The following is a 13974-nucleotide window of genomic DNA, read 5'->3' on the forward strand; positions in this document are numbered from 1 at the left end:
AAAGTAAAGGGGCTGAATAATTTTGCACGCCCAATTTTTCAGTTTTTGATTTGTTAAAAAAAGTTTGAAATATCCAATAAATGTCGTTCCACTTCATGATTGTGTCCCACTTGTTGTTGATTCTTCACAAAAAAATACAGTTTTATATCTTTATGTTTGAAGCCTGAAATGTGGCAAAAGGTCGCAAAGTTCAAGGGGGCCGAATACTTTCGCAAGGCACTGTATGTCTCATGTCTCACTGAGAAGCATGCCTGATCATATGCCCCATGTCTCACTGAAAAGCATGTCTGATCATATGTCTCATGTCTCACTGAGAAGCATGCCTGATCATATGTCTCACTGAGAAGCATGTCTGATCATATGTCTCATGTCTCACTGAGAAGCATGTCTGATCATATGTCTCATGTCTCACTGAGAAGCATGTCTGATCATATGTCTCATGTCTCACTGAGAAGCATGTCTGATCATATGCCTCATGTCTCACTGAGAAGCATGCCTGATCATATGTCTCACTGAGAAGCATGTCTGATCATATGTCTCATGTCTCACTGAGAAGCATGTCTGATCATATGTCTCATGTCTCACTGAGAAGCATGTCTGATCATATGTCTCATGTCTCACTGAGAAGCATGCCTGATCATATGTCTCATGTCTCACCCAGAAGAATGTGTGATCATATGTCTCATGTCTCACTGAGAATCATGTCTGATCATATATCATATGGGGGGGCTGTGCTTTGGCAAAGTGGGTGGGGTTATATCCTTCCTGTTTGGCCCTGTCCGGGGGTGTCCTCGGATGGGGTCACAGTGTCTCCTGACCCCTCCTGTCTCAGCCTCCAGTATTTATGCTGCAGTAGTTTATGTGTCGGGGGGCTAGGGTCAGTTTGTTATATCTGGACTACTTCTCCTGTCCAATCCGTTGTCCTGTGTGAATTTAAGTATGCTCTCTCTAATTCTCTCTTTCTCTCTTTCCTTCTCTCTCTCGGAGGACCTGAGCCCTAGGACCATGCCTCAGGACTACCTGACATGATGACTCCTTGCTGTCCCCAGTCCACCTGGCCGTGCTGCTGCTCCAGTTTCAACTGTTCTGCCTGTGATTATTATTATTTGACCATGCTGGTCATTTATGAACATTTGAACATCTTGACCATGTTCTGTTATAATCTCCAACCGGCACAGCCAGAAGAGGACTGGCCACCCCACATAGCCTGGTTCCTCTCTAGGTTTCTTCCTAGGTTTTGGCCTTTCTAGGGAGTTTTTCCTAGCCACCGTGCTTCTACACCTGCATTGCTTGCTGTTTGGGGTTTTAGGCTGGGTTTCTGTACAGCACTTTGAGATATCAGCTGATGTATGAATGGCTTTATAAATACATTTGATTTGATGTCTCATGTCTCACTGAGAAGCATGCCTCATCATATGTCTCATGTATCACTGAGAAGCATGTCTGATCATATGTCTCATGTCTCACTGAGAAGCATGCCTGATCATATTTCTCACTGAGAAGCATGTCTGATCATATGTCTCATGTCTCAATGAGAAGCATGTCTGATCATATGTCTCATGTCTCACTGAGAAGCATGTCTGATCATATGTCTCATGTATCACTGAGAAGCATGTCTGATCATATGTCTCACTGAGAAGCATGCCTGATCATATGTCTCACTGAGAAGCATGTCTGATCATATGTCTCATGTCTCACTGAGAAGCATGCCTGATCATATGTCTCACTGAGAAGCATGCCTGATCATATGTCTCACTGAGAAGCATGCCTGATCATATGTGTCATGTATCACTGAGAAGCATGTCTGATCATATGTCTCACTGAGAAGCATGCCTGATCATATGTCTCACTGAGAAGCATGCCTGATCATATGTGTCATGTATCACTGAGAAGCATGTCTGATCATATGTCTCACTGAGAAGCATGTCTGATCATATGTCTCACTGAGAAGCATGCCTGATCATATGTCTCACTGAGAAACATGCCTGATCATCTCTGGCTCCTCTATTTTCAGCTGCTTTTGGTCACTTAATCTTCCTTGTGGGTGTGAACGGAATATCAAATCTCACCATTTCAATTCACGAAGGACAATTCCGTAGTCTTTGAATATTAATGTTTCCTCCTGTGTTTCCATGATGTCCCAGCAGGTTACAGTGTGTGCCTGTGTTGCTTTTAACGGAATCACATAGAAATCAATAGCTGACCAATAAATTACTGGTGTTTCGGTGCCAGGGTTCCTTTTAGAAGAGTGAAGCACACTCTGGGCTGTGTGCCACTGCACACTAGACACTTCTAATATTATCACACACTAGAAACGTCTAATGTTATCACACACTATACACTTGTAATATTATCAGACACTAGAAATGTCTAATGTTATCACACACTAGACACTTGTAATATTATCAGACACTAGAAACGTCTAATGTTATCACACACTATACACTTGTAATATTATCAGACACTAGAAACGTCTAATGTTATCACACACTAGACACTTGTAATATTATCAGACACTAGAAACGTCTAATGTTATCACACACTAGACACTTGTAATATTATCAGACACTAGAAACGTCTAATGTTATCACACACTAGACACTTGTAATATTATCAGACACTAGAAACGTCTAATGTTATCACACACTATACACTTGTAATATTATCAGACACTAGAAACGTCTAATGTTATCACACACTAGACACTTGTAATATTATCAGACACTAGAAACGTCTAATGTTATCACACACTAGACACTTGTAATATTATCAGACACTAGAAACGTCTAATGTTATCACACACTAGACACTTGTAATATTATCAGACACTAGAAACGTCTAATGTTATCACACACTAGACACTTGTAATATTATCAGACACTAGAAACGTCTAATGTTATCACACACTAGACACTTGTAATATTATCAGACACTAGAAACGTCTAATGTTATCACACACTAGACACTTGTAATATTATCAGACACTAGAAACGTCTAATGTTATCACACACTAGACACTTGTAATATTATCAGACACTAGAAACGTCTAATGTTATCACACACTAGACACTTGTAATATTATCAGACACTAGAAACGTCTAATGTTATCACACACTAGACACTTGTAATATTATCAGACACTAGAAACGTCTAATGTTATCACACACTAGACACCTGTAATATTATCAGACATACTCAAACCACCTCCACCTGACTGTGACATGTTGAACACACCCTGGTTTACAGTGGCTGATAAATGTATACTAGTTGGGCCATGTTAATGCTTTTGGTAGGACAGAGTAAAAACAAGATGAAACCTAAGTTTCTCAGGTCCAGTATCATCATACACAACACTGTTACAGTAGGCCTACAGTATTCAGATTGCCCTCCACTACCATCCCTGCACAGACATGGTGCCAACCCCAGCATGGGCATTGCATGCTGTACTGTACACTACCTGTCTCTCTGCCAAGAAACCACCTGTGTGCTAACAATGACTCACCCAGGGTGCCCACTATATAGGGAATAGGGTGCTTTTAGGACATAGGCTGAGCTGTGTGACAGAATTCATCTTTAGTATACATGTTTTATAGTATTGCCATGACACGTTCTGTATCCTATCATATGACACAGAATGTGTGCCAAATAGAAGATCATTTATTATATTTGTATATGCTAACGCATAGGTGTTAGGGCTACCGTTAAACAATATCTAGTCTTCAACCGTTTCCAAAACCGTTAGGCTCACAGAAATCGTTGGAGCGTCTCAGTCGAGCGGATGGGTGCAAGCACGACCAGTTAGTTGTAGTGTAAAGGGGAGTGTCTGAAAGTGAAAGGGAGAACTGAATGAAACAGAAAAGATGAGCTCTGCCTCTGTGGAAGCAACCCGAGCAGACGGAGCAATAGACTATTATTGTCGTCAACACATTTAGCCGCCGCATAGGATATGTCGACAGGCAGCTATTATTTGTCCTTTGCATATGCATTTTTTTGTATCGATTTGTGTTAGTGATTACATTGTCCGGTTTAAATTCTAACGCTTTATTTTAGCATGAGTCCAGGAGAACGGTTAACCCGATTTAATCTGAGTTCTGTATATTCCCGTCTGAGTCTGTATTTGATTGTCGTTATATGCTCTGTTGGGTCTTTTGTATCCGATCAAAACGCTGCTGCCGGTAAGTCTGTTTATTCCTTACAATAATCAGTAAATTAATGCATGGAAATGTCATTTTTCTGGATGGCTGATAAATATTTAATGATTATTTATTTTGAACTGTGCATAATGTTAGTTCACTCAGCCTGGCCTCACTGGTGTTTCAAGTCTTATTTCGTCTTTCTTAGAATGGGCTATTGGGAATGTTCTTATTCATTCATAACATACGCACGTTTTCTAGTGCAGTCTATTATTTTGACAACTTGTGCACCTTTTTTTTACCTCATAATAAACTGTTGACCATACCTTTTACCAAGTGAGTTTTCATCTATACTGAACACAAATATAAACGCAACATCCAACAATTTCAAAGATTCAAAGATCAGGCAATTAAAATTAAATTGATTGGGCTCTAATCTAGGGATTTCACATTACTCTGAATACAGATATGCATCGGTTGTTCACAGATACCTTTTAAAAAAGAAGGGTGGCGTGGATCAGAAATCCAGTCGGTACCTGGTGTAATCACCATGCCTCATGCAGCGCAACACATCTCCTCAACAAAGAGTTGATCAGGCTGTTGATTGTGGCCTGTGGAATGATGTGTGACTAAACTACACATTTTAGAGTGGCTTTTTTTTGTTTTTTATTGTCCCTAGCACAAAGTGCACCTGTGTGATGATCAGGCTTTTTAATCAGTTTCTTGAAATGCCACACCTGTCAGGTGGATTGATTATCTTGGCAAAGGATAAATGCTCACTAGCAGTAATGTAAACAAATGTGTGCACAAAATGTAAGAGAAATAAACTTTTTGTGTGTATTGAATTTTGGGGAACTTTTATTTCAGCTCATAAAACATGAGACCAAAACGTTACATGCATTTATATTTTTGTTCAGGTTATATTTTTCATGCTGTGTATTTACCACAACAATCTGAGACTGTACTCAACGAGCTGTATAGAGCCCCACAGAGGAGGTGTCATAATACCCATAAAACCTAGCAGTCAAACAGGGAAATGGTTCCAATTGTTTTTCCAACATTACTTTTTCCCATAGGTAATTTTAGAAAACTTTTAAATGTGTTTTGTGTAGACTTACCCTGGCGTGACGTTGTGATTACCGTGTAAATCTCTCTCGGGCAAGGTGACTTTTATCAATATATTTGGCTCTATTTACTCTCTGATTCTAAAATGCTAATTAGCATCAAATAAGACATCATGCAAAACTACAAATCCCTACAAGCTCCTGCACATCATCTCTAGCTGCTGCCTTTGCTAACATGTATTTTGTCAATTTAAAACTTACACAAGACAGTTCACAGAATTGTCAATTTAAAGAAATGTTGCCAATTTATTCATTACTAAATTTAGCTTGCATTGGATTGTTAATCCAGAGATTCTTACCATTTCCGCAATTCAACAGTCTCATCCAGATCATCATGGTATGTGTAGTTCTTTATGCTAACCACATTAGGAGCTAATTTGCATTTCATTTTGGGGGGGGTAAATACAGGGGAATATATTGATAAGTCACCTTGTCCTAGAGAGATTTACAGGGTTATCAAAACGTCACACCAGGGTAAGCCTACACGAAACAGCCCTTATTTTAAGTGTTTCTAAAATGTGGTGTGAAAAAATGATAGGACCGTTTCCTTGTTTTACCGCTAGGTTTTATGGGTATTATGACTCATACTGTGGAACTCTATAGGGCCATAAGCAAACAAGAACATGCTCATCCAGAGGCGATGCTCCGAGTGGCCTGTGATTTTAATTACAGAAATACTGAAATCTGTTTTAGCTAATATCTACCAGCATGTCACATATGCAACTCTAGATCATCTTTACTCCACACAGAAATGCGTACATAGCTCTCCCTCGCCCTCCTTTAGGCAAATCTGACCATAAATCTATCCTCCTGATTCCTGCTTCCAAGCAAAACCTTGAACAGGAAGTTTCTCTGACACACTCAATATGGAAGTAATCCAATGAAGCAGATGCTAAGCTACAAGACTATTCACGAGCGCAGACTGGAATATGTTCTGGGATTCATCCAATGGCATTGAGGAGTTTACTGCATCAGTCACCGGCTTCATTAATAAGTGCATCAACAACATTGTTCCCACAGTGACTGTATGTATATATCCCAACCAGAAGCCATGGATTAAAGGCAACATCCACACTGAGCTAAAGGCGCTTTCAAGGAGCGGGACACTAATCTGGACGTTTATTTAAAAAAGCAACACTGAGCCATGAATGAGAGCACTAGCTGTTCTGGACGACTGTCTGAACATGTTCTCTGTGGCCAATGTGAGTAAGAGCTTTAAACCGGTTAATATTCACAAGGCCGCAGGGCCAGACTAATTACCAGGACGTGTACTCAGCTGGCAAGAGTATTCACTGACATTTTCAACCTCTCCCTGACCCAGTCTGTAATGCCTACATGTTTCAAGCAGACCACCGTAGTCCCTTTGCCCAAGAATGCCAAGGTAACCCGTCTAAATGACTATCGAACCATAGTACTCACATCTGTAGCTATGAAATGCTTTGGCTCACATCAACACCATCATCTCAGATGGACCCACTCCAATTCACATACCACCCCAACAGATCCACAGATTACGCAATCTCTATTGCATTCCACACTGCGTTTTCCAACCTGGAAAAGAGGAACAGCTATGTGAGATTACTGTTCATTGACTACAGCTCAGCATTCAACACCATGGTGCCTCCAAGCTTATCACTAAGCTAATGACCCTGGAACTGAACACCTCCATCTGCAACTGGATTCTGGACACTCTGATGGGCCACCCCCAGGGGGTGAGGGTAGGCAACAACACATCTGCCACGCTGACCCTCAACACTGGGGCTCCTCAGGGTTGCGTGCTTAGTCCCCTCCTGTATTCCCTGTTCACACACGACTGTGTGGCCACGCACAACTCCAACACCATCATTAAGTTTGCAGATGCCATGACAGTGGTAGGCCTGATCAACAACGACAATGAGACAACCTATAGGGGGGAGGTCAGAGACCTGCCAGTGTGGTGCCAGAACAACAATGTGAGCAAAACAAAGGAGCTGATCATGGACAACAGGAAATGTAAGGCCTAGCATGCCACCATTCACATCAACAGGGCTGTAGTGGAGCATGTCGAGACCTTCAAGATCCTCGGTGTCCATATCACTAAGGATCTATCATGGTCAACACACACCAACACAGTCATGAAAAGGGCACGACAACGCCTTTTCCCCTTCAGGATCTTCCAATTGGCTCATGTATAACCCCTCCTCTCCCCTATAACTATTCCCCAGGTTGTTGCTGTAAAATAAAATGTGTTCGCAGTCAACTTATCTGGTAAAATTAGAGTGAAAAAATGTATTAAATAAAAAGGAGGCCAAAAAGATTTGCCATTGGCCTTCAGATCCTCAAAAAGTTCTACAGCTCCGCCATCGAGAGCATCTTGACCAGATGCATCACCGTTTGGTATGGCAACTGCTACAGAGGGTAGTGTGTACAGCCCAGTACATCACTGGGGGCGAGCTTCCTGCCATCCATGACCTCTATAGCAGGTGATGTCAGAGGAAGGCCCTACAAGTAGTTAAAGACTCCAGCCATCCAAGTCATAGACTGTTCTTTCTGCTACTGTATGACAAGCGGTACCGACGCACCAAGTTTGAAACCAACAGGACCCTAAACAGCTTCTACCCCCAAGCCATTAGACCGCTAACTACTTAGTTAAATAGTTAAAGCTGCATTGTCATTTTTTGGGCAACCTGACCAAATTCGCATAGAAATCTTAGTTATAGATCTATTATTTGCATTGAAAGCAAGTCTAAGAAGCGGTTCTATGTACGCTATCTATATGCTTATCATTCCTAAGTTGATTTTTTTGGTCTTTTACTTCTGGTTCTGTACACCAGCTTCAAACAGCTGAAAATACATTATTTTTGGTTATTGAAAAAATATTTCACATTATTTTAGATGGTACAATGATTCTCTTGTTTTTTTTTCACATTAACTGAAATTAAGAGAACTCTTTGAATTTTAGCAACTAGGAAATGGCAGAGCTATTTCTGCATATTGCACCTTTAACCAAAAAGCTACCCGGACTATCGGCATTGACCCTTTTTTGCATGAAGTTTTTGTAGTCATCACATACGCTGCTGCTGCTGTTGGTTACCTGTCACTCCATTCCTAGTTATATGTATGTACATACAGTGCCTTGCGAAAGTATTCGGCCCCCTTGAACTTTGCGACCTTTTGCCACATTTCAGGCTTCAAACATAAAGATATAAAACTGTATTTTTTTGTGAAGAATCAACAACAAGTTGGACACAATCATGAAGTGGAATGACATTTATTGGATATTTCAAACTTTTTTAACAAATCAAAAAATGAAAAATTGGGCATGCAAAATTATTCAGCCCCTTTACTTTCAGTGCAGCAAACTCTCTCCAGAAGTTCAGTGAGGATCTCTGAATGATCCAATGTTGACCTAAATGACTAATGATGATAAATACAATCCACCTGTGTGTAATCAAGTCTCCGTATAAATGCACCTGCACTGTGATAGTCTCAGAGGTCCGTTAAAAGCGCAGAGAGCATCATGAAGAACAAGGAACACACCAGGCAGGTCCAAGATACTGTTGTGAAGAAGTTTAAAGCCGGATTTGGATACAAGAAGATTTCCCAAGCTTTAAACATCCCAAGGAGCACTGTGCAAGCGATAATATTGAAATGGAAGGAGTATCAGACCACTGCAAATCTATCAAGACCTGGCCGTCCCTCTAAACTTTCAGCTCATACAAGGAGAAGACTGATCAGAGATGCAGCCAAGAGGCCCATGATCACTCTGGATGAACTGCAGAGATCTACAGCTGAGGTGGGAGACTCTGTCCATAGGACAACAATCAGTCGTATATTGCACAAATCTGGCCTTTATGGAAGAGTGGCAAGAAGAAAGCCATTTCTTAAAGATATCCATAAAAAGTGTTGTTTAAAGTTTGCCACAAGCCACCTGGGAGACACACCAAACATGTGGAAGAAGGTGCTCTGGTCAGATGAAAACAAAATTTAACTTTTTGGCAACAATGCAAAATGTTATGTTTGGCGGAAAAGCAACACAGCTCATCACCCTGAACACACCATCCCCACTGTCAAACATGGTGGTGGCAGCATCATGGTTTGGGCCTGCTTTTCTTCAGCAGGGACAGGGAAGATGGTTAAAATTGACGGGAAGATGGATGGAGCCAAATACAGGACCATTCTGGAAGAAAACCTGATGGAGTCTGCAAAAGACCTGAGACTGGGACGGAGATTTGTCTTCCAACAAGACAATGATCCAAAACATAAAGCAAAATCTACAATGGAATGGTTCAAAAATAAACATATCCAGGTGTTAGAATGGCCAAGTCAAAGTCCAGACCTGAATCCAATCGAGAATCTGTGGAAAGAACTGAAAACTGCTGTTCACAAATGCTCTCCATCCAACCTCACTGAGCTCGAGCTGTTTTGCAAGGAGGAATGGGAAAAAAAATGTCAGTCTCTCGATGTGCAAAACTGATAGAGACATACCCCAAGCGACTTACAGCTGTAATCGCAGCAAAAGGTGACGCTACAAAGTATTAACTTAAGAGGGCTGAATAATTTTGCACGCCCAATTTTTCAGTTTTTGATATGTTAAAAAAGTGATTGTGTCCCACTTGTTGTTGATTCTTCACAAAAAAATACAGTTTTATATCTTTATGTTTGAATCCTGAAATGTGGCAAAATGTCGCAAAGTTCAAGGGGGCCCGAATACTTTCGCAAGGCACTGTACCTATCTCAATTACCTCGTACTGGTACCCCGTGTTTATAGCCAAGTTATCATTACTCCTTGTGTATTTATTATTATTATGTGCTTCATTTTCTATTATTTCTCTGTTTTCTTTCTCCCTGCATTGTTGGGAAGGGCCCGTAAGTAAAAATGTCACTGTTAGTCTACACCTGTTGTTTTACAAAGCACGTGACATATAAATATGCATTTAATTCTATTTTGCAATGACTACACAAACTTGTTTTATTATATTTTATCAGGAGACGTCATATTAAAATCTCCTACTGCCCCCTTTATTGACATGGTTGTAATTCCTGTGTGTAGAGGAGCAGAGATCGAGCCCTCAGGAGAACAACCACAGAATAGAACACCTAGAGAGCTATGAGATTACATATGCACACTGGCTGCAGCCTGCAAGACACCGGAGGTCCATCCATGGAGAGAAGGTGAGATGCGATCTTATCACTGATATTCCCTACTAACTCAGAGAGACATACATGGTTGTCCTCTAAAATGGCTCAACAAATTTCACACGTTACATGTAAGAGATATGTAATGTTAGAGAGATATAATGCTAGAGAGATAATATTAGAGAGATATAATATTAGAGAGATATAATATTAGAGAGATATAATGTTAGAGAGATATAATGTTAGAGAGATATAATATTGGAGAGATATAATGTTAGAGAGATATAATGTTAGAGAGATATAATATTAGAGAGATATAAAGTTAGAGAGATATAATGCTAGAGAGATATAAAGTTAGAGAGATATAATATTAGAGATATATAATATTAGAGAGATTTAATGTTAGAGAGATATAATGCTAGAGAGATATAATATTAGAGAAATATAATGTTAGAGAGATATAATATTAGAGAGATATAATATTAGAGAGATATAATGCTAGAGAGATATAATATTAGAGAGATATAATGCTAGAGAGATATAATATTAGAGTGTAACGGCAGATTTCCTCCTCTTCGTCTGAAGAGGAGTAAGGATCGGACCAAGATGCGGCGTGGTAAGTGTTCATGAAGATTTTAATAAGAAAAGCACTGAACACTATGAAATACAAAACAATAAACGATAACGTGAAAGAAACCAAACCGAAACAGTACCGTGTGCCAAAAAACACTAACACAGGAAACAAACACCCACAAACCAACAGTGAAACCCAGGCTACCTAAGTATGATTCTCAATCAGAGACAACTAACGACACCTGCTTCTGATGGAGAACAATACTAGGCCGAAACAGAAACCAAACATAGAAAAACAAACAGACTGCCCACCCCAACTCACGCCCTGACCATACTAAATAAAGACAAAACAAAGGAAATAAAGGTCAGAACGTGACATAGAGAGATATAATGCTAGAGAGATAGAATATTAGAGAGAGAGAATGTTATAGAGATATAATGTTAGAGAGATATAAAGCTAGAGAGATATAATATTAGAGAGATTTAAAGCTAGAGAGATATAATGTTAGAGAGATATAATGTTAGAGAGATATGTTAGATATAATGCTAGAGAGATATAATGTTAGAGAGATATGTTAGATATAATGTTAGAGAGATATGTTAGATATAATGTTAGAGAGATATAATGTTAGATATAATGTTAGAGAGATATAATGTTAGAGAGATATAATGTTAGAGAGATATAATGTTAGAGAGATATAATGTTAGAGAGATATGTTAGATATAATGCTAGATATATTTAAGCAATAAGGCCTGAGGGTGTGTGGTATATGGCCAATATACCACAACTAAGGGTATCTTACGCTCTACGCATTGCAGAGTACCTGGATACAGCCCTTAGCCGTGGTATATTGGCCATATACCACAAACCCCTGAAGGGCCTTTTTGCTATTATAAACTGGTTACCAATGTAATTAGAGCAGTAAAAATACATGTTTTATCATACCCATGGGATATGCTCTGATATACCACGGCTGTCAGCCAATCAGCATTCAGGGCTCGAACCACCCAGTTTCTAATGTTAGATATAATGCTACTGAGATATTATACTATTTCTCTGATTTTCTCCCCAGCAGCACCCGTCTGAGGCAGAGGTCCTCATCACAGCTGAGGGAGAGGAGATGACCCTCCGTCTGCACAGGAATGAGTAAGAACCTAACTGTACTATACCATAACATACTGTATTATACCATAACATACTGTATTATACAATAACATACTGTACTATACCATAACATACTGTACTGTATTATACCATAGCATACTGTACTATACCATAACATACTGTATTTTACCATAACATGCTGTACTATACCATAACATACTGTACTATACCATAACACACTTTATTATATCATAACATACTGTACTGTACTATACCATAACATACTGTACTGTACTATACCATAACATCCTGTACTATACCATAGCTTACTGTATTAGCGGGCGGAACAGATATGACGCTTGTTACACAAAAGAAAAGGGGCTGAGTTTGAGTGAAAGAGCGGGAAGACTGAGGAACAAAGGGCGAAGCTGTGCTATTGTAAATACAGTATCTTATGCATTCTATATTTTATATATTTTATATTATCTGAACCATTCTGACATCGGACCGTCGTCCACACATCCTCGGAACAGAAGGTTATATTGTCGTCAAAGCTTTATATAGGAAGGAAGAGGAGGGCGTGTTTGAAAAGTTTTATAACCCATGTCTCTTCACAGGGGCTGATTGAGCAGAGCCCTAACCTTATGAAAACCCAAATCTCTCATTTGGAAGCTAAAATTACATTTCATCTCTTCACCAATAATTTTATATTCAAACATTTAAATTGAACAACAATTCCATGTGAATCCGATAACTCTGATGTGTAGACTGTCCACTGTAGAGTTTATGTCATCTTATCATTGATGAGAATGTCTCAGATGACAACCGAACTGATATACCATAACATACTGTATTATAACAGAGATATATATATACATACTGTACTGTACTATACCATAACATACTGTATTATACCACATAACATACTGTACTGTACTATACCATAACACACTGTACTGTATTATACCATAACATACTGTATTATACCATAACATACTGTATTATACCATAACATACTGTACTACACAATAAATAACTGTAATATACCATAGCATACCATAATGTACTGTACTGTACTATACAAAGTCATACGGAGGGGAGGCTTTGTTAGGAAGCACAGTAGCACACACACACACACACACACACACACACACACACACACACACACACACACACACACACACACACAGTCTCAGACCTCATCATTCAGGCTTTTCCCATATGTTTGAGTTTAGTTAGACAGATGTCAAAGTGAACATGTGTTTTGCATAAGGATGGAGGGAAGAGAAGATGGAGGGAGGGAGAGGGGGATGGAGTAGAGAAAGATAGAGGGATGTCACCTAAAACCTAAACACCCGAGGGGAAACAGGAAGTGACTATCTTGTCCTTCTGTTCGACTTCCTATCGGTTGAAGGTAGTGATGGACAGATGAATCCTGGTGATCAGAGGAAAAGGACATAGAGGAAGGATGTGTGTGTGTCAACATTGATGCTGTAACGGCTAACGTCACACATTGACCCATGTCACAATGTCTCAGCTCATCTGGCTAACAACACAATGACTCTGAGTCCCTCTGGCCACAGTGGGAGGGTTTACATTGACTTCCAGGGAACAGCAGACTTCCACCTTTAGGATATGAATATCACACATGGGGTGGAATGCATTTCCATGAACAAACATCATGGAAAGACAACCTTTGTGACAGTGTACTACAGTGACAAAATCTGTGAAAATAAGGGGTTAAACCTGTCCTCAGGGTTGGATAAAGTTATGGTGGTGACTGATGACACACACACAAACGCACACACAGAGCGTGACTCTGCTGTGTCTGACTGACCCTCCCCTTAGAGAGAGAACCCCACCACCAGGTGGTAACATTACAGCTGGGGGAGTGATTAACACGTACGTGTGTGTGTGTGTG

At 39.9% G+C, this 13974-nt stretch overlaps 1 protein-coding gene across 1 annotated transcript in view; it reads left to right on the forward strand.

Moving 5' to 3' along the window:
• Positions 1–3768: 3768 nt before the first annotated feature.
• The window catches only part of LOC110504608 (disintegrin and metalloproteinase domain-containing protein 19-like), an 81005-nt gene continuing 70799 nt past the window's right edge, over positions 3769–13974 (forward strand). The window contains 3 exon segments of the mRNA XM_090198116.1: positions 3769–4175; positions 10290–10411; positions 12022–12095. Coding sequence (XP_090054242.1) covers positions 4052–4175; positions 10290–10411; positions 12022–12095 — 320 coding nt within the window. The 5' untranslated portion in view covers positions 3769–4051.

This window comes from Oncorhynchus mykiss, chromosome 14 (genome assembly GCF_057628025.1).
Source record: "Oncorhynchus mykiss isolate SJ-2025 chromosome 14, ASM5762802v1, whole genome shotgun sequence".
Taxonomy (NCBI): domain Eukaryota; kingdom Metazoa; phylum Chordata; class Actinopteri; order Salmoniformes; family Salmonidae; genus Oncorhynchus; species Oncorhynchus mykiss.